The 20,588-nt window shown below is 43.8% G+C and overlaps 2 protein-coding genes across 9 annotated transcripts in view; one reads left to right on the top strand and one right to left on the bottom strand.

Moving 5' to 3' along the window:
* CCDC191 (coiled-coil domain containing 191) overlaps positions 1–7,349 on the top strand; it is a 77,862-nt gene extending 70,513 nt beyond the window's left edge. For all 4 annotated transcript variants that reach the window (XM_053663082.1, XM_037136846.2, XM_037136848.2 and 1 more), the window contains 3 exons: positions 3,861–4,013; positions 4,518–4,663; positions 5,441–7,349. In XM_053663082.1, the coding sequence (XP_053519057.1) occupies positions 3,861–4,013; positions 4,518–4,663; positions 5,441–5,585 (444 nt within the window). In that variant the 3' untranslated portion in view covers positions 5,586–7,349. The remainder of the gene's footprint in view (positions 1–3,860; positions 4,014–4,517; positions 4,664–5,440) is intronic.
* Positions 7,350–8,582: 1,233 nt separating this feature from the next.
* Positions 8,583–20,300, bottom strand: ZDHHC23 (zinc finger DHHC-type palmitoyltransferase 23). 5 transcript variants are annotated; one of them, XM_037136852.2, is made up of 5 exons: positions 20,083–20,300; positions 19,278–19,473; positions 15,978–16,685; positions 14,067–14,234; positions 8,583–12,223 (listed from the first exon to the last, which is right to left on the bottom strand). In XM_037136852.2, exons 2-5 carry the CDS (start codon positions 19,436–19,438, stop codon positions 11,956–11,958), a joined length of 1,305 nt encoding a protein of 434 aa, XP_036992747.1. In that variant the 5' UTR covers positions 19,439–19,473; positions 20,083–20,300; the 3' UTR covers positions 8,583–11,955. The 5 variants fall into 5 exon arrangements, with proteins under 5 accessions (XP_036992747.1, XP_036992749.1, XP_036992748.1 ...); XM_037136854.2 differs by having other exon boundaries at positions 14,067–14,225; XM_037136853.2 differs by having other exon boundaries at positions 19,278–19,448.
* Between the last annotated feature and the right edge of the window lie 288 nt (positions 20,301–20,588).

Raw genomic sequence — 20,588 nt, 5'->3', positions numbered from 1 at the left:
TAAAATCTTTAAAAATTAAAAAAAAAGAAAGCAGTGTTTGTAAAAAAAAAAAGAAAGGTATGTAATTTAGAAACAAAACAATCTTTTAAAATATATTTTATTGATTATGCTGTTACACAAAACAGAATCTTGAGTGAATAACCAAATTAAACTTTTAAAAAATTCATTCAGAAGAATGTAAAAATAGAAACAGGAGTTTGAGCTCAAAATAACAATCATAGACTTTCTATATGGAAAACCCAATTAAAATAAAAACAGGAAATCATAGGTCTGAAACCAGCATTATCAAAATTTATTGTTCATAAAACCATCTGGAGAACTTATAAAAATGCACAGTCCTGGTCCCACCTCCTGGGGCAGGAGATAGAGAAGGGGGCCGGGTACCAGGGAGTCTTCATTTTTAAAAAGTAGCCCAGGGGATGTTCATATAAGTGGTCTGAGCACCATATTTTGAGAATCACCTTTCTAGTTCATACAAGTTTATTTGTTCCCTATTGCAGTTATAACAAATTACTACAACCTTAGTGGTTTAAAACAACACATGTTGTTACCTTAAAATTCTGGAGTCAGAAGTCCAAAATCAGACTTGCTAGGCTAAGGTCATACTGTGAGCAGAACGAGTTCCTTCTGGAGGTTCGAAGGGGAGGATCTGTTTCCCTGCCTTTTTAAGCTTCTAATAGTTGCCTGCATTCCATTGCTCATCGCCTCTTCCTCAAGTCACTCTAATCACTTCCTGACCCTCCCGTCTCCCTCTGAGGACCCTTTTGATTACATTTAGGACTCTGCCATGTAATCCAAGCTAATCTCTCTCCATTTTAAAAATCCTTCACTTAGGTCCAACTTTTTGGGGACTCTCTGGGCTTCCTGGACTTCCTAAAAGTTTATTTCCTTTGCCAGATTGGGGAAGTTCTCCTTCATTGTGTTTTCAAAGAAGTTTTCAGTTTCTTGGTCTTCTTCTTCTTCTTCTGGCACCCCTAAGGTTTGGATGTTTGAACATCTAAAGTTATCCTAGAGGTTCCTAAGACTCTCTTCATTTTTTTGAATTCTTGTTTCTTCATTCTGTTCTGGTTGAACATTTACTTCTTCCTTCTGGTTCAAATCATTGATTTGAGTCTGTTTCCTTCCCTTCCTGTTGGTTTATTGTACATTTCTCTTCATTTCACTTTGTGTAGCCTTCACCTTCTCCTCCAGAAGTAGCAAGAGAAAAGGAGATTGTCACCTACAAAGGAGTTCCCATCAGACTGTCAGCTGCTTTCTCAAAAGAGACCTTGCAGGCAAGAAATGGTTGGAAAGAAGTATTCGAAGTCATGAAAGGCAAGGACCTACATCCAAGATTACTCTGTCCATCAAAGCTTTCATTTAGAATGGAAGGGCAGATAAAGTGCTTCCCAGATAAGGTCAAATTCAAGGAGTTCATCATCACCAAGCCTTTATTATATGAAATGTTAAAGGGACTTATCTAAGAAATAGAAGAAAATTAAAAAATATGAACAGTAAAATGACAACAAACTCACAACTTAACAACTGAACCTAAAACAAAAACAAAAATGGACTAAGCAAACAACTAGAACAGGAACAGAATCACAGAAATGGAGATCACATGGAGGGTATTCAGCGGTGGGGCAGGGTGGGGGAATGGGGAAAAGTTACAGGGAGTAAGAAGCATAACTGGTAGGCACAAAGTAGGGGCAGTTTAAGAATAGTATAGGAAATGGAGAAGCCAAAGAACTTATATGTATGACCCATGTGTGAGTGAGGGGGTGTGCAGGGCAGAGGGGAATATGGGACAACTGTAACAGCATAATCAATAACATTTTTTTCTTAATAAAATCCTTCTATTAGTCACATGTGTGAAGTCCCTTTTACCATGTTAGGTCACCTATTTACAGGCTCCAGAGATAAAGACAAGGCCATCCCCGAGGGACCACTATTCAGCCTATCACAACAAGATAATAAAATTTAGAACATTTATAATCCTGTCCATCTCTTTCAGTTTGTAGATAGGGAACCAACTTGCTGAAAGTCACACGGGGCATTGGTTGCAACGCCGAGTGGAGCTCAGCACCGTCCTCCTGCACGAGTCCTGCCCGGTTCGGGCACACGCCTTGTGCTATGGCAGGAGTCAGAGGTGGATGTCGGTGCTGAAGCACCAGCTGAAAGTAAAAAAAAAAAAATAGAAAAGTAAAACGAAGCGTTCTGGAGAACAGTAAGAGGAAGGAATAGCTTCTCACCCATCAGAGTTGGCTTTCAGGAAGGGACAAAAAAAAAATTAAGAAAGGAGAAAGGTCCAGTTAAACTATTCCCGGGTTGTTTCTGACACTTTCTTCAGAAGGATTTTGTAGGAATTTTCCCTTAAACTCACATGTGCGTGTTAAACAAACAAGCAAAATTAACTTCCATGACTGAACTCTTTTCTGAGTAAGGTTTTATTGATCCAAGTGCTAGCCCTAAGAAGATGGGTCTTGGGGTATAGAGTCTAAGTCACCAGCCTGACCAGATGGAAAAGGACAGCGTGTCCATGGTCCCAGAGTTTCACCAGCGTTTTTGTACATCAAGTAGGAGGGAGGGGAAGAGGGGGTAGTCTGAAAGAATTTTCATTAGCTGCATGTAGGCCAAGGGGTCGGAGACGGTAAAGCAGGAGCGGCACCCAGAAGCATTCACTCCTGTGGCGTGGCTGTGGGCAGCAGTCTGGAAAGCACACGTGTAGACAAGCTGAGGCTGCCGTAGTCAGATGGGGCCCGGCTCAAATAGTCTGTGGAAATAGCCACCGAGAAATGAAGCTGAAGTTCCAGCAGGCAACAGAAGGAACGTGAGCCGTCATTAACAGACTGCAGTTCCGTCTTTCTCTCACTTTCCGGCCACTGTAATGTAATTCAGAACATCTCTGTATTTTCTCCTCCTCAACGCTGTGTTCCATTTAATCCAGCAACCACTTTCAGAACTTTTAAGAAACCTTCTGAGAATCTTTTTTTCCCTTTCTGGTTGTTTTCCCAGAGGATGAGGAGGAGGGTAGAGAGGAGGCTGTGTGTTTCTGGCTGGCCTTGCCTTTCAGCTCCCAGACTGTGAGGGGTCAGGACCTGCAGCCGTCTCGGGTGCCACAGAGACCTCCTGGGATGGTCGTTTTGACCAAGGAGTGTGACTGCCGAGGGAGTCGCTCCCGTCGGTCACATTCACAGTGCTGGGTGGCCAGGCAAGGCCTGGAAGAGTGTGTGATTGGAAAGCACCAAGAGGGAAGGGTTTCTTCCTCCTGCCTCTTGAAAGAATATGTTACTTTTTAAAATCTATGAACTCTGAGTTATATTATTACTTTTATAGAATGATGCTTTGAGCCTTTTAAGTTGGTAAGATATTAAATTATTCATCATGTTATTTTTCTATCAAATGGTTTTGTGGTTTATTGATAATGTCTAAATTTCAGCACTGGTGACAGCTCATTCTACAGAACTAATTTGAAAGTATTCGTGTTCCCTCAATTAGACAGTGGTTAAGTAAGCACATAAAAAAGAGAGGTTTGTTATGGAGCTGCTGTCTAAGCTCCATCCAAACAGAAAACGTTGCCAGCCACCCTCTTCAAAACTTGGTGCAAGTGAAATGCTGGCTTTGCCGGTTGTTTATTCCGGTTTCCTAATAACCAGCCAGTCGCTGTGGTCTTCAGGGAGTCGGCACTGAAAGGCTGCACGCGAGATGAATCTGAACCCCCATAAAATAGGGTCAGTAGTTAATGCTTTGGGGACATAGATTATTCTTTCTAGTAACTGCCTGGATGTGGTTTGTAGCATCATTTTCCAAGGGACTCTGTTTCCTTAAGTAATTTAAGATAAAAGGAATAATTTCCTTTTCTTATTTAAAAAATTGTCCAGGTGGCCAAAGAACATCACTCTTTGGCCCTACAGAGGAAATGTCTGCTCGCCTGGTTGCAGCTTAGTCAGGAAAGCCTGGTGAAGAAGACGGCCCAGGCCACTCAGTTTCATGCACAGACCTTGCTTAGGAGAGTCATCCGGAGCTGGCTGCAGGTAAGGCCGCAGGGAAGGGCACTTGCAATACACGTCTCTCCTCAACGCTGTGTCAGGAAATCAGATGCAACCCAGAATGTGCAGTCGTGTTTTTTCAAGAACAATGTAAAATAGTCAATCCAAATCACTGCCTTGAAATGAATGTGCAATTTTGAGGGTTTTGTTACTAGAAAATCTTAAGCATGTTTTTCTATAGTGTTTATAAATTATAATGTGTCATTATATCAGCTTTTGATTTTATACTCATTTCTTATCCCATAATTGCTCAAGTGATTTTATGAGAAACCCACCCCCTCAATCTTGTAACTGTTTCTGCCCCTCTAGCTCCATTATTATTTCTGTAAAGATGACGGAGGGTATTCTTTTTGGCGGCCATGTTCTTTCTTTATGCCTCCAGTGTCCTTTGTTTTGTGTTTGTTCAGTCCTTTCTCTTTTGTACTATTTATATGCCCTAATTCTTTGTGACACTATTTGACTCACTTCTGTTCCTTTCCTCGTCCCCAGTACCTGACTGACCTGGAAGAAGAAATACAAAAACTGTGCACACATTTTCTGCAAAAGAAGATTTTCGGGGCCTGGTTTAACATGGTCAGGGAGGCGAAGATTGATTCGCAGAGCAAGCACAAGATTGCGGCAGAGCATAGTGACAGGTGAGGTTTTGATCTCTGAGGAAATTCACTCATTGACTTCACAATCACGCTGCGACACATTCTATGCCTGGAACGTGTCTGAAAAGATGAGGTGGAGGCTGGGAGAGCCGGGCATTGAGACACCAGGCGGAGACGGGAACTCCAGCTCAGCTCCTGACTACGAGGGACTCCAGGTCCCCATCTTGAAAAGGAGGAGGATGCCCCCTTCTCTGCTCCACAGATTGATACGAGAATAAAATGATGTGCAGTGCATGAAAGAAATTAAGCAAATGTATGTATTCTTTATTCCCTGGGGGTTAAGGTCATTTGATATACTTTCCTTTATTTTGAAATTTTAAGTGTTTTGGATAGAAATGCTCTAAACTATATTATGCACTTCCTTTGACAGTAGACACATGATTTGTCCGTTTTTGGTGATTGGGTGTCATTGCCTGTTGAGCGCAGCATGGAGGGCAGACGCCTCCACGTTCTGCAGTGTGAAGACTGCCCTGTCTGCAGGGAGGTGTCACCTTCCCCTGGCTGGTTTCCCTGACCTCCTGTGACCGTCAGCGCCTCCCACCCACTTTGTGGGGGCTTTTTTTTTTATTGGGTCTTTTTCCATTACTGTTCAGTCCCTTAGTTTTATTTCCTTTACAGCACTTCTCAGTCTGAATTCCAGTGGTGATTTCCATACCTTTTTTATGTTTTATATGCATAAGGATTATTATTATAAGGTTTTTAATGTGGAAAGTCAACTTTTCCTTAGTATTTCACATTTTGTCCTTCTTACTCTTAAAGGAGGATTCTCTGGATCACACTTCAGACATGGGAGAAGTTTGTACAATTCATGAAAGAAGAAAGAGTAAGAGAAGAAAGGCGACAGCAACTCCGTAAGAAGGTAGCCGAAATTCTGCCCGACTTCCAGGTGCCGGCCCTGCGGTGACTCCTGGCCGTGCTGGCACGCACACAGCACTCGTGTCGGGGTCCTTGGTGTGGGGAGCACCAGCCTGCACACTGAGGACAGAGTGTCCATCGGTCCACGGCACATCCTGTCACTCCCACCCACGCACATACACACGCATCTAGCTGCTTATTGTTCTATCAGATACGCTTGGACCACAGGGATTATTTTTGAATTTGCACTTCCTTCTTTTATTTCTCTTGGGCTGCTAATCAGTTCACTAAAGCATTTATCACAGCAGGATCATCCAAAGGAACTGTTCCTATTCTACTGTTCAAATGCATCGTATATATTTTTAGCATCATAAACTTTACAAAGGACGGCTGTTGGCTTGCCTGAGTTTGTGGGGGAAAATGTGTCCTTATAGTTTAACATGTCTCATTGACAAATGTAATTTTAATTAATAGAAATTGAAAGTAGTGAGTATATAGAAAAGGAGTCATACACGGTCAGGCACCTAATACCTTCGGATCAGCAACAGGCATTCTGCCAGCCTCCATCCTTTTTGCCCACCCCAATGGAAAACTGCGTATCAAAAGGCACTCTATGCGGCTGCTGCAAGGGTAACAGTGTCTCCTAATTTCAGAGAAATTGGGGCACCAAAAAACTGCTTTTCTACGTACCTAATAAGCAGCAAGAGAAGGCCAGCGATTTGTTAAACTGTCTGTTCGTACCCCCAGTTCCAACTTCTAAATAATACTTGATCTGGCCTAGACCTCAGCTCAGCTTAATCTGCCTGTCAAGATATTTATCTTGAATTCAAAGAATGTTTTAATCTTTAAGATGCTAAACACTGTAAAGACATTCCCTTCTGTGAACTGAATCATCTGCTTGAAAAAAATTTTCATTGCAAAACACATTTATTCCAACAATTTCAAGTTGTAGATAAATGCACACAGTAAAATGAGAAAGTCCCTTGCAGCCCTGAGGCCACTATTATTTAGTAAATTGAAAATATGAGTTGATAAATTCTGTGTTCAGTAAATTCTGTTCTTGTCTCTTATTTGCTAGAAGGGATGTCTAGCTATACCACCAGCAAGATGACTTCTGTCCTTTTTTCTAGGTAAGATGTGTGATTTACTCAGATATGACAAAATACCCTACATTGAACTTTATTTCCTCTGCAATATCCCTATCCCCACACCTTTTCCTTTAATATGATTATACAGTTGTCATCTAAGAACTCTTTTTAAGACTAACAGCCACTGAAGAAAATGGGACTAAAAGTAACTCTTTAATCTTTCCATCTAACCCACTGTTTATACTTAATTGTATATAGTACAGTTATGGAATATTGGCTGATATTAGCACCCAGAACTCCAATACCAATTTTATTTTAGTACCAAGACTCATAAACCTTAAGTTTTCTCTTAATTCACCTCAAGCATCATTTAGAAATTGAGTCTTTAAGCAGCCCATATTGATTGAACCAGTGAGAACTTTTTAACCTACTTACAGAACCTTCTAAAGAGACATAAGGAAAAAACTTAGTAAGTGACCTCTTTCTTGCTGGGCTATCTTAAAGATACGATTTGAAATGTCACTGCTAACAAAATGCCCAATAAGCAGTATCTGGCCTGCAAAACTGGAAAAGTCATCACCAGGAAATGAGTTTTAGGTGCACAGGCTGGGGACCTCCAGGGGCCAGAGAGAGGGGCCCAGCTACAACACAAGCTTTTCTGAAAGCAAAGGCGTTCAGGAGACACACCAAGAAACACCAAGTAGTTTCATTGAAGAAAGCACTTTATTTTCCATTTAAATAACTTGGTCACAGTACATTGTTTTACATAAATGGCAGTAATTTTTTTTAACTCTCCATTTGAAAGGCCTTGTGTCTGAGTCTGAGGTGATAAGACGTTATGTATACAAGTATAAAAACAGTGCAAAATGTTTAGCCTAAGCTTTTGCAGTTGGCTTCAGAAATCCCCTGCAATGTTGCTGGGCCAGTTACATTAAATATTCAATTCAGTGTTAAATAAACATTCCTGGGTTTCCATTAGTTGATAATATCAGGCCCAGAAACCTAATCAAATGAAAAAGCTCAAAAGCCCTAACAACTCCAGCCATCCAATCACCCAGACCACAGGATCGAGTTGAGCTTCTTGCAAGTTCCTAACATGGCATCTTGTCAGTGACGCCATCTGAAAAAAATTCAGGATTTGAGTTGCATCAATAACTAGAATAGATCTGGTTTTAAAGCTGTGCCTTTAAAGATGAATTTTCTGGAAGGGGAAAGTGCCATATGGAAGCTTAGAGCAGTAGTAAGTCACAAGCCCAACCTGGAAATAGCCACGACCTCCAGGAACTCTGTCTTCATTGAGCATTCAGTCTGTGGCTGGCGGCTAATACTACAGTGAAACACTCAGTGCCAACTGGAGTAGGGAGAACTGGCCATTAGCAACAGGATCAAATTTAGCTGATTTGACAAGTTTATATGAGTCACAGCAAATATGTACAATGACGTACTGGATTTTATTCAGCACTAAGTTAAGCCCAGCTCTCCTTCTCCCTCTGCATGACCTTTGCAATGTTTAATACAACATGGTGCACCTGTCAAGCTGCTGATGAGAAAACCAGATTCCAAACAGGTGCCTCAAGCAAAAGTTTCTCTCATCCACTGTGTATGTGAGGAAATTCTCTTTTAAAATTCAGGGGACCAAAATATGGTTAAAATAAAGTCAAGTCATATAAACCTGCTTACCTAGTTTAAAGAGACCCTTCGATCTGACAAAACATTAATTTTTAGTTTAGTTTTTTTTTTTTTTTTTAAGATTTCACTTATGTTTAGAGGGGAAGGGAGGGAGAAACAGAGGGAGAGAATTATCAATGTGTGGTTGCCTCTTGCACACCCCCTACTGGGGACCTGGCGACAACACAGGCACGTGCCCTGACTGGGAATCGAACCGACAAACCTCTGGTTCACAGTTTGGCACTCAATCCACTGAGCCACGGCAGCCAGGGCCAAACGATTAATTTTTAAACATCCTTGTTAAAGCTGCTTCTGCTTCTATGTCATATTTTTGCTTACATTAGTTGAGTTTTACAATAAAAATCTAATGTCCTACCCAATAGAAATTTGGTCTATTGAGCAGATTGCGAGTATTACAAAGAACCTGTGTTTTCTGGCAGTAGAAAATTCTGGTGTGGAAAATTTTCTCTTGCTAAAAATATTCAAAGTCCCAAGGACTACTGCATGAGAGAAAGTCTGTAGCAGTCTTTCTGCTAGGCAGATGGTACAGTGGAAGACAACAATCGCTTCATTCACCAAAGGAAAACGCTGCTTGGATGGCACAGATTCACAGTGTCCTACTCACAGACACACAGGTGGCTGAGGTGACACAAGCAGCACAGTGTCCCTGAAACACACTTACAGCTCGACTTGAGCAGCATCAGAGAAACCCAGCAAAGAGCCCTTGTTATGATCAGCTCCAGTCAGGTGGGCCCAGCTCTAACCACAGAATAGTCGTGGGTGTCAAAAGAAACATTTTAAACATTGGAGGATTTTCTCCCTTCATGCAATTCTGATCTTTAACTATTTCTCCACTGCATCTCACAAACAGACCCATTTCTCTTTCCCAGGAACAGCATGCCCGGTAAGACAGCAATGCTGATTAGAATACAGTTGATCATTTACTAAACTCCACATCCAGTATGTTTAGAAACAGAGGCCAAGTCTATGGGGGGAGAGAAGGGGACCCACTTATCTGGAATTATGTGGGTAGCGTGCTCTTTCGTAGGGACCAGAGACGCTGGGGTGGAGTTTGCAGGACAGCTCCCCGTGGCCACCACCACATGTTTCTCTGGGGCTCACTGGCTCACAGAGGCTTTGTCCTTTAGAGGACATGGCCCCTCTGATGGTTTCAGAGCATAAAAAGCTCAAAAGTCTCGGAGTGCGGGCCAAGGGTGTCCCGGAGCCTACAGAGCACTTCTCACGGAGAGCTGCTTGTTTGCTCGCCATTTGGTGCAAATACTTCAGTACACTTTTACCCCCAACAAAACCACCGAGATTTTCAAAGGTCCAACCGTGACATCCTCAAGGAACTAAAAATAAGCCTCTGAATTCCAGTACGCCAGAATAATATGAGGAGTCCTTAACCAAGAGAGGGACGAGTCACCAGGTCCAGGTGACGCTATTATGGGCTTTAAAGTAGACGACATTCCCATTCTCTCAAATGACTGGTCTTTCTGGTGGGATTCATCTTCATCATGTCATATTTTGATTGTTTTTAAAGATTTGACAAGAGGCTACAATTACTGACTACACTAACGTTTCTATGAATGTTATTATCAGTTGTCAGACAGAATTGGTACATGTCTGGTATTCAAGAGACTACAGCTAGAGATTTCTGGCCACATATTGTCCTTGACATTATTACTGTCTCTCTTCTTGCAAACCTACACAGAAGGGAGTTAGTTATATCAGATCCAACGTTAATTCCAAATGAGTGCGTGACTCTGGGCCAGGGAGAATGAATGCCTCAGTGGAGAAACCACAGCCTCAGCCAACACCCCTGGACGTGCTGTTTGGCTCACCCCAGGGGCACACAGCCTATCGTGTGTTAAACCATCTCTGGGGAGAGCAAGACAAGCTGTCTTAAGGACAGCTGCTGTTAACGGCAGGACTCGGCGCGAGCTGCACAGGGTAGTGTGGCAGGCAGTAGCACTATTCCCTCTCAACATTTATAAACCTCCCATTGCAGCAGTGTGCACAGAGAGCCGGAAAAACCTGGCAGTGTTGTCTCTATATTAAGCTATAAGCCAAGGCAAATTTAAGGACCATGAATTGCTGTAGGGATTGAAAAGAGAAAAAGAAAAAGACGTGGCATGGTGAACACACAACACAACATCCAGATGATGGGTTACAGACCTGTACACCCATCAGACCTGAACCCTATATAATTGTATTAACCAATGTCACCCCAATAAATTCAATTAAAAGGATACACGTGCAAAACCAAGAGGGTTTTTTCCCCATCTGAAATTGCCTCATCTGAATTCTATGGCAGAACACATCCATTATATGTAAATATTTAATTATTTATAAATTTTTAGTTTTGAGATATGATTAAAGAAACAACTTTGTATTTTAGGAAGAACTAGGGAAGAACAGCAATCCATTAATTACTGGAAACCACACGTATTACCCTGTTTTTTCTCTCCTGGTGAGATCTAGGGAAAGGTGAGTGAAAAGTAGTGTGCAAAGTAAGAGGGAAGATGTCAATCAACCCCTCAAACAGAGTCCATGCCAGAATAATGCAAATACTAGACATGGATTATTGCAACTTAGTACTATAGCTGACAATGTTTGAATCAACTTACATGAACCAAAAAAAATCAAGCCCTTGATACTAACCAGCACCCGCTACTCAGGAAAGAGAGCAGCGTTCCCTGTAGGGGTGTCTGTTTTCCTCTTCCAGCCATCGTCACAAGTGTGGCTACCACCTTACCAGGTGAGACATGGAAAGAGGCAAAAACATCAATGCCCACTGGAGTTATTCAGAGTAAATCTAAACACCACCACCTAAGAAGAAAACATAAAAACTCATCACCTAAACTCATGACCACTGTACATTATACCAGCGGTAATTATAACCGGTATCCACTCTGCTTTCAAGATCAGGCGACAGTGTGAATCCATCTGGTCATCTCCTACCGCGTTTGAGTAGTTAATGTCTAATACTTCCAAAAAAGAAATTCCCGTAACTGTACAACATGGTATGCGTGGATCTTTTTTCCACTCTGAAATGCTGGAAAGAGATTACTCTAATAACATTGGCTTCAATATTCTGACCTACAAACGATTTTTTTTTCAGTCTTGAGATTTCCCTAATAATGCTTCATACCTCTGTGGTGCTTTCACTATTTTTCAGTGCTTTCCACACACCTCATCCCTCCCATGCCCCCCGTGACCGCTCTGCGAGGCCGCCAGGGCAGGCCCCGGCACCCCACGCAACAGATGAACCTGAGACTCGGGGAAGTGACTCAACCAAGGGTCACATGGCTATTGGGAATTAAAAGAGGGACTAGAAACTATCCTAATCCAAAAGTCTTTTTCCCATAGTAAGGGATGGGAATTGCTTCAGTCAGTTTGTGCATTAGCAATCCACATCCATTTCAACTTCTTGTGACTGAGCTTTTAACGAGGTGGCTGGAAAGGAATGGCTCTACTTGTACTGCTTCAACAAAAATCTCTTAAGTTGTGAAGTCAGAAAAATTCATTTCTCCAGTCCAGTCTCTAAACCTGAGCGTGGCCCTATAATGCCTTCAAGAGACGAGGGATAAAAATGAACACCCTGTGCGGACGGAGAAGTGCACGATGGAAGGACACAGAGGGAGCTGCCCAGAAGGCACTTCAGACGATGTCCTCGGCAGGGTCACGGAGCGGGTGAGTGCCCAGGGTGGAGAACTGGTGCCAGTTCCGCAGGAAGCCCCGATTGTACTGGCCTGTGTCCACAATGAGCCCACACAGGAGCCGACGCCCCGTCTTCTGTCGAAGGGCCTGCTGCACTTCCCTCTCAGTCACGTTGTAGCTGATGTTTATCAGCTGGATCAGGAAGATGTAGGCCATGCCCGCTGTGACGATCACAGAGTACCACACGCAGGTGAAGGACAGCGCCGAGCTGGGGAGGGGGGATGGGCAGGTCAGGGCCACGGATGTTTGTGCATCAGAAGCCTGTCCCTGTCCTAACAGCTTACACATGCAGCACTGACTCCGGAGGACTTCAGTGCCTTCCCCAATCATCCCACTGGAAGATGCTTTTCTATCCTCAAAACACCAACAACCTGCTTAAATTATGACTATTACCATGTTCTGTTTTAATTATTAGTGCCTCTTTTTCTAGTATTTTTTACTAGAATAACAAGGGCTGTTTCCTGAATTTTGTATCCCCCACACAACCAACACCGTGCCTGACCTAATAGGGTTCAAAATCTGTTTGCTGAATGAATAATTCCTCATTTGTTCTCTTTTAACTCAGGAGAAAATGAAGGCTCCATGAGTTGGCTGTAAACATCCTCAAGGAAGCTGTGGGTGGGAAGTTCTTCATTTCCATTTTTTTTTTCAGTCCAATGCTCATGAGCACAAATAGAGAGACAACTCCCAACCCCAGAGGCACTTTGCATGTGTGGGAGCCCCATCACGTTTCAAGTTCTACTTTCTAAAGCCAAACCACCACACAGGACACGAAAGCTCCCTGCAGCTCATTAAGAGGACTGGGAGGAAAGGTTACCAATCAGTGTCTGCCAGCTGACCATTTTCATTCATTTGCAAATGAGTTAGGTGGAAATAAATTCATTCAGAACCTTCATTTCTTAAGCCGAAAGGGCCTCAGAGACGGTTTAAATCACCATAAAGATAAGGTGATATAAAATCACCCATACAGAGCAGTGAGGACTGACGGCAGGACTATTTTGTTTAAGTGGTCCACAGAAAGTCTACAAAACCCAGGCTTTGTAACATACAGACATGCTCTGCTCTAGGACATTTGTCTCCACCCACGAAGAATAGTAGTTAGGGAAGAATTTCAGTGTTGCTGAAGAATTTCACAGCCTCCCGAAACTCACAACATGGGGAAAAAAGGAACTAACCTCCAAGGAGGAGGGCCAGTCTATTCTAATGATGCCTATAAATGTCTAGATGTACATGGCAAGGGGGGAGATCTGTCCACAGACTAATAAAAACAAATACCTGCACAGGGACACTATGGAGATAAAGCAGGGATTGTTCTGAAAACAAACAGAAGAAAAGGACCGTGGGGCAGAACTGCCTTAGCTTCAGACCACAGACGACACCACGGAGCACCCACGTCAGTCAGAGAAAAATGGTGAAGGGAACCAAGATCATAGGCAGGGGGCGCCTGTGGCTTTCAGTGGAAGGAGTGGCTCAGGCCAAAGCTGAAAAATGCCAGCTTCACCCAAAGTGTGCAAATATTCACAATATAGAAACGTGCCCAAAAGAACAATGCGGAAGGAAATTTTGACCTAGAAAACTACAGTAATCATGAGTGGTAATTAAAAAAAAAAAAAAAAAGTAGAACAGGAAAAACAAATAGAGGCCAAATAGAAAAGAAAGGTTATAGAAATTGTAAGCACTTCACAAATTAAGACTGGGCTAAAAAGCCCTAGAAAACAGCAATAAAGTGAGGAGGTACTGATATTTATGACAAAATGGACTGCCGGTTAGTTTTAGTTTCATTGTGACTTGCTTGGACATGTGAGTGGTCAACTGACCCTTGAAGCCCCTGATGAAGCCGGTGGTCCTGCTTATACAGTACGACTTCCTCATTTTTAAGGGCAAGGATCCTTTTGACATCACCCTAGAAAAATACACCTATCCACTGTACAATTTTGTTGGCAATTTCAGGGATACCCAAAAGCCCTATATCCTGTCCTATGTTTGGTTGAGAGTTCCTAACCTAGCAGCAAAGCATTGCCCCTTCCAGTAACAGCAACTTGGTACCTCACCTGTAATTTGCATAAACTCCAGGACAATAGAAGAGAGCTGTGAAGACACTTCTGTCCCTACAAATGGTGTCCAACGTCAGCGTGATCCCGTACACAGAGGTGAGCAAGAACACCGAAAGTGCAAGAATAAATGCTTGATGATTTGATTCTCCAACGCAGCTATTTATCCTCAAAACAGCATAGAGGGATAAAAAAGGAAACACGTTTTAGAAAGTTCTCTATATAACTCAGATAAACAAAAAACCTTTTAAAACAGGAATGGTGTAAATATCAGTTATTAAAAAGTTCTCTTATTTTTCAATTTGCGGGCATTAAAATCTTGTCCACTGCGAAACGCAGTCTTCTAGTCTCTGCTCTTTACAAAGTGAAATCATATCATCAGTCTAAGGACACAACTAAGTAAAAAGTGAGACCTGGCGAACAAATCTTTCTAAATATTAATAAATGAAGTCTATTACCCAACTATGAAAAGAATTAATATTGTCATCATCATTTATAGAAACAGGGTGATGACAGTTATGAAAACTTAAAAATGGCAAACCCGAAGTGTTACACAGCATCAGAAAAATATGTTAAATATTTATTAATAAAAAGCTCCCAGGAGATTAGAAACACGGTGTGGGATGGAGAACAACGCGCTCCATGGAGCGCGACGTGGAGGATGACGTGCAGACTATTCATCAGGTGAGAAGAGTCCCTGCCGCGGCGTCTGTAGGACGGGACGAGGAGACAACGGGATGCCGCAGGAGGCAGAGATCTTTTGGGCGAGACTGTTAGGACTTCTCAAACCAGCACTTGTCAATGGGCCACACACTCACTCAGACAGAAATAAGTGACAGAAGTGGAAAATCTAAAAATGAAAATACCTGTTTACTCCTAAAGACAATGCCCCAGAAAAGAGCTGCACCTGCCTGCACCTGAGGTCCACCCCAACGCCCTCCTGGCCCCTGTGCACCTCACACCCCCCCTCTGAGGTCCCCTTCTGGGAGGGAGGTATGCTACATAACCAGAATCCTAGTCATAAAATGCGTAACTCACTGAACTTGACTGCTTTAAGAGCAATACAATTGCAAACATGAATTAATTCCACCCCCTTTAGTTTTAAGATTTACTCAGTAACCCTGGCCGGGTAGGTCGGTTGGCTGGAGCATTGTCCCGATGCACCAAGGTTACAGGTTTGATCCCTGGTCAGGGCACATGCAAGAATCAATGACTGCACAAATAAGTGGAACAACAATCAATGTTTCTCTCTCTCCTCTCCCCCACTTAAAATCAATCAGTAAATTTAAAAACTTTTTAAAAAATTTATTTAACAAAGCTGCAACATTAACAGTTGCACTTTGTATCATGTAGGCCTTACTATGTCCTCATTTGTCAATGGCCAGCAGGTATGTACCCCAAAAGCTCATTTCTCTACCAACAACCAGATAGGGAGCTATCTGGCAGGACCTCACCTCAACAAAGTGGACCAGAAATCATCAGTAGCATCAAAACTATTAAGGATGTATGGTGAGGACAAAAGGTCATCTAAAAATAGGGGAACACTTGCTGAAAGTTTGTGTTGTAAAGGAAATATGCTTATACTGATTTTGATAAATTACTGTTTTTAAATTACTCAACTCTAGATGCTTCTCTTTTAGAAAGGAGAAGATAAATGAAGGGCAGCTCAAAAGAGAATAGCAAAAAAGGAAAACGAAAAATCACCTTCAGGAAATGACTGTGAAAGAACTAAATCTGTGAAACTTGGAAAAAACTGGTGACTAAGTGGGAACACCCTAACAGCCCACAGATCTCTCTACAAGATGTAAGGCTGGGAAGGAGAGAGATCTCAGGGTGACACAAAGGACCATCAAACATGGCGAGTCTCACATGAATTTTCACTTTGCAAGCCTCCCAATTTTTCCCACATACCAGACGCAATGATGATCCAGCCTTCTCACACAGATGCCACATATCCGGCAATGCCACGCCCGGGCTGGTCGCACCAGCTGGCACTTGGCACACCAGTCATCCTTCACCTTGGTGGGGCTTCCAGCCAACAACCTGGCAGAGTCCTTCTGATCATCCTTCAGTGTGCGATTGTTGAGAATGCCCGTCACATCTGCGCCGGGGAACCCTTTGGTCTTCTGCCCTTTTCCATTCAGGCACTCAGTTTGGCTGCTGCCTAGAGATCTGTCCCTGCCCGCTGGATTTCTGAGGTAGCCTGGATTCTTCTTGGCTCTGTACAAAGCTAAGAGGATCAGAAATAACCCGCAGGTAAGAAGAGCCAGCTGAGTGGGCCCCACACGCCCTTTGGGGACCACTTCCTGCAGGAATACATAGTACATGTAGCCCAGAGAGAAGAGCCCAAGGCTCAGGAAAAACAGAGTCTGTTCTTTCCTTCTGTGAGTGAGGTAGTAGTACCACAGGGCCAGCACAGGAAGGGAGGTCAAAACCACCACCCCCAGGAGGAAATGCCAGGAAGCCACTCGGAGCAAGACAGGCAGGAGGATGAGAGGGGGGATGATGCTAATGTTAACTTTTTTGGCTCCTCTAAGCCAAGGAATCCGGAGGCGATCAGAGATTGTATCCATGATCCTTTCACAAGTCTCCGGCCGCACGGACTTACACGTAATCCATCTATTTGGGAAGAGCAGAAAGAGAAGACACCTCACGTGAGTTTGGTGAATTACAAACCACTGAACACTGTAAGCCAAAGAGCAGGATAAATGATAAAAAGAAGCCGAAGGCCAAGTGATTTACTTTCTGACTATTAAACATGCTATTTTCAAATTCATGTGTCATTTCTGAATATGGACCAGAAGATGTTTAGATATTTAACAGTTAAAACTATTTCTCCATGAAACAAATATGTATGAGAAGGGAACCCCCAAAAATGGAATTTATAAAAAACTGTGTATTTATTCTTACATGTTTAAACTTCAGTCACCTTCAAAGTACTCTCCATTTGATGCAATACACTTATCGAGGCATTTTTTCCACTGCTTAAAACAGTTTTTGAACTCATCGATTCTGGTCTCTTTTAGTGCTTCTGCTGTTTTTTGTTTCACCTCTTCCACATCGGCAAAGTATTTCCCTTTGAGGACTTTTTGCATCCAGAGAAACAAAAAAAAAGTCACTTGTGGCAACACCAGGTGAATAGGGTGGATGGGCCAAGGGGGTCATGCCATTTTTGGTCAAAAACTGAACACTCAGCACCATATGGGCAGGTATTTGTAATCACCCATCATGAAGTGGGCAAAGGCATTGAAAGAGTCTTCAAAAAAAATTCACTGAAACCAATGCAGACTCTTACGAGGAAGTCTGTACTACAGGGGAAGTCTGTACTACTCTCCAGAAGATAACTCCAGTTTGGGGGGTCTGACCTCATATAAATACACACATTCCCTACAAGTACTGTTTACACTTGGCTGGGTATACACACATAAAAGTCTTTAAAATATTCACAATCCAGTTGTGAAGACAACATGGGATCAAGAATTATTAGGACCCCCTTTTCACTTCACTGGTTGGACTTATCCTTTTAAAACTCAAGCAAATTGGGTATTTGTCTTGTTCCCTGTCTGAGGAAACAAACTGGAAAAAAAGAATTATTAGGCAAGTGACAAAGCAGCAAAATCACCCAATGAACTATTATGCTCAAACACCATAAGGAATGATCAGAGGAGGGGTCATTAGAGGGGTCTTTGTGGAAAAGCTGGGATGTGTACTCAACCTTGACAGCTGGCTAGCATTTGTGTATGTGGAGAGGATGGGAGGGAGGTGTTCCAGTGGACAGACTTGGGTATGGCACAAAACCTGTCCTGGGCCCAGGGATGAACCAGTTCAGCAGGGCCAGGGGTCTGTATGGGGAAGAACAGAGGTCGAACTACTATGAGTAAAATGACTGGGCTTGGAGGAAACATGGCATTGTGGACTTGTTCTGCACACTTAACAGTAGTAAGGAAAGGAATGCTTTAAAGAATGATCACACTGATTTTAGACAATAAAAAAAAGGGCTAGAACTTGGAAGTGGGAGATAACTATATGGGAATCATCAGAGCAGCAGGAGAGTGGAAATGCAGGAAGCCTATGTCCAGACAGCAGATGCAAGAACTCAAAGACAGCCCAGGTCTCCAGGGCTGGGAGAGAGGAAGAATTAGAAGGTTAATGGAAGAGCTGTGGTCTTGAGTGATGGAGATTATGGAAGAAGCATCACTTATTTCATTAGCACAAAGTGCTCCATTTTCTCTTGATTTTTAGACTAAGTCTAAAGAACCCATATTTAATGATATTTATAAAAAAGATAACAGACACTGTCAAGTAATAATTACAAAGGGGTTATGAGGTATTCAAGTGTCAAGGTTGGTACTAGACCACAGTGGAATGCTGTTCATGCTAGATTAATACACCAGCTCTAAGTCAGCAACTTACCATTGCAATGACTTTTTGCAGAGTAGTTATTAATGGGAAAAGCAAAAGCATGTTTCCAACATCCCTATTCTTCCCACATTATGTCTTCCATATGGCAACAATTTTTAAATATATTAGTAAAACTGGATAAAAACCAGTTTATCATTGTCTGATTCAAAATTGTTTCAGTGATGTTAAAAATTATCTTTCTGGATAGTAATTCCCATCATTTGGATTAATAGTAAAAATAAAAGCCAAATACAATAATATCGGACAAAACACTGTTGCCACTCATGTTGGAAATAGGCAGTCCAGGAGAGGGACCTTCCTTCTAGCTGGATTTCCTCCCCAGAAACAAGGGGTGAGACCAGTTCCAACAGCAGAAAAATGATCTTTCAACCCTCAAGGCCCTTTGTAGCCAGGTGCAGTCCAAACCCAGTCTCTAAATGCTGAGATCCCAGAGAACATAGGAATTTTCTGGGACCATGTTCATTTAAAAATTACAGATTCTGCTGGGCTGCATTTTATTTTTTTATACATTTAATTTGCCTACTATCCCTTTATCTACCTGTTCTATCTTCTCCTTTTAAATGAAAAATAAGGTGCTAGTAAACTGAGCCGAACAGTCAGTTGTGCACGACTCAGTAATCCATCTTTATAAAATCCTTACCCTTGACACAGAAGACAACTCTCAATTTTAGATCTTTGGAAACAAAATTGAGAGCAAATTCTAGTGTCCTGGATGGCTAAGCTAAAAGTATATATGGCAGTTCTCAAAAGGGCCAACAGGGTCAGCATCAAGAAACACTCTGCTCTTACCTATCACACCCTTCATCCAGATCTTGGCAATCACACAAACAAGCAGCCACGTGGTTCTTTTCCCCATTTCGATCTATGTACTCGCAGCAGCACAGGGGCTCCAATTCAGGTTCTTCCGCTTTGTTTTTCTTCACTGCCTTCAAACTACCCTTCTGTGTCATGATTTCTCACCTGTCACCATGAAGCGTAAGAAATCCTCAGAAGGTAAAAGAGGAAAGAACATAAGTCACACCTTGTAAACACATTCACGCCTCTCTCAGATCAACTGCCAACGCCTGAGAAATCAAAAATAAGAAGAGGGGGAAGGGGTCCTATTTTCATCAGGCTTTTCTGACTCGGGTTGGCCAGAGAGAGAGAGCACTAGGACTCTAGGGGCTCCGAGCCGCCTTCACCTCCCTATCCTATCGAGAACAGGCTACTGGGTACCAGCCGTTCCCATGGCGACAGCCGACCACGCTACCCGGGACAGCCGGGACGCCGGTGCCTACGCGACCCTGCTGGTGTGGACTGAGGAGGGCTGAGCGGTCCCCGCCCGAACGTGGAAGCGGATGGAAAGTCACCCTCGGGGCTGCGGGCAGAGACGTAGCTTGTGTCCGCTGGGGAGGGCGAACGCTCCCGGTTGCAGGGGCCGGCGACACGGTTCTGAGGAAGTCACCAGGTGCCCGGGTAGCGCTCGGGGTCGCCGGCCAGCCCCGTTTCTCCAGCCCCGCGCAGGGCTTGCTACTCACGCCCCCACCAATCATGTGGACGTGGGCGGGCCTTGAGCGCCACCCCGCCCGAAGAATGACCTTGGAAGGGAAGTTACCTGCTCTCCGGGGCCGAGGTGCAGCTGCAACTAACGCCGAGAGAAAAGGGTCGGCTCCGCCACAGACGCAGATGCGTTGCTTGGATCTCTGTAGAGCTCCCGGCGTGACGGCTGGAGTCTCCGGGACTCTGGCTCCGCTCGGCTCCGCCGAGCCCTCACCGCCACCGCCCACCTGTGACCGCAGCCCGCCTCGGCCCGGGCGGTGCGTCCAGCTCCCCACGCCGTCCCCGCCCCCTCGCGGCAGCCCGGGCTCCCCGCGGCAGTCCGCGCGCTCTTCCGGGTGCCCCGCCCCCGGCGTCGGGGATCCCCCGCCCGCCCGCACGTGCACCGCCCACCGCCCGGCCCAGCCCGCTCGCGAGGCCCCTCCCTTGTCCCGGAGCTCTGCCCTTGCGTGAACTGGAAGCGCGGGAGACAGGCAGACAGGTTCCCGTGAGCGGGTCCCGCGGGGCAGCGGCTGGCCGGAACCTCTGCTCCGCCCCGCCCCAGAGGCGGCCGCCGGGAGCTCG

This window comes from Artibeus jamaicensis, unplaced genomic scaffold (assembly GCF_021234435.1).
Source record: "Artibeus jamaicensis isolate MK-2021 breed Jamaican fruit bat unplaced genomic scaffold, CSHL_Jam_final contig_3126, whole genome shotgun sequence".
In the NCBI taxonomy this organism is placed as follows: domain Eukaryota; kingdom Metazoa; phylum Chordata; class Mammalia; order Chiroptera; family Phyllostomidae; genus Artibeus; species Artibeus jamaicensis.
Note: the sequence above shows the minus strand (reverse complement) of the source record. Positions and strands in the feature narration are given on the sequence as shown.

Coding starts and splice junctions, on each gene's coding strand:
- ZDHHC23 (XM_037136852.2), bottom strand. CDS start 19,438: ATGACACAGAAGGGTAGTTTGAAGGCAGTGAAGAAAAACAAAGCGGAA. Junction 16,686..19,277: donor CTGGATGAAGGGTGTGATAG/GTAAGAGCAGAG, acceptor CTTCCCAAATAG/ATGGATTACGTGTAAGTCCG. Junction 14,235..15,977: donor CTGGATCATCATTGCGTCTG/GTATGTGGGAAA, acceptor TGCTGTTTTGAG/GATAAATAGCTGCGTTGGAG.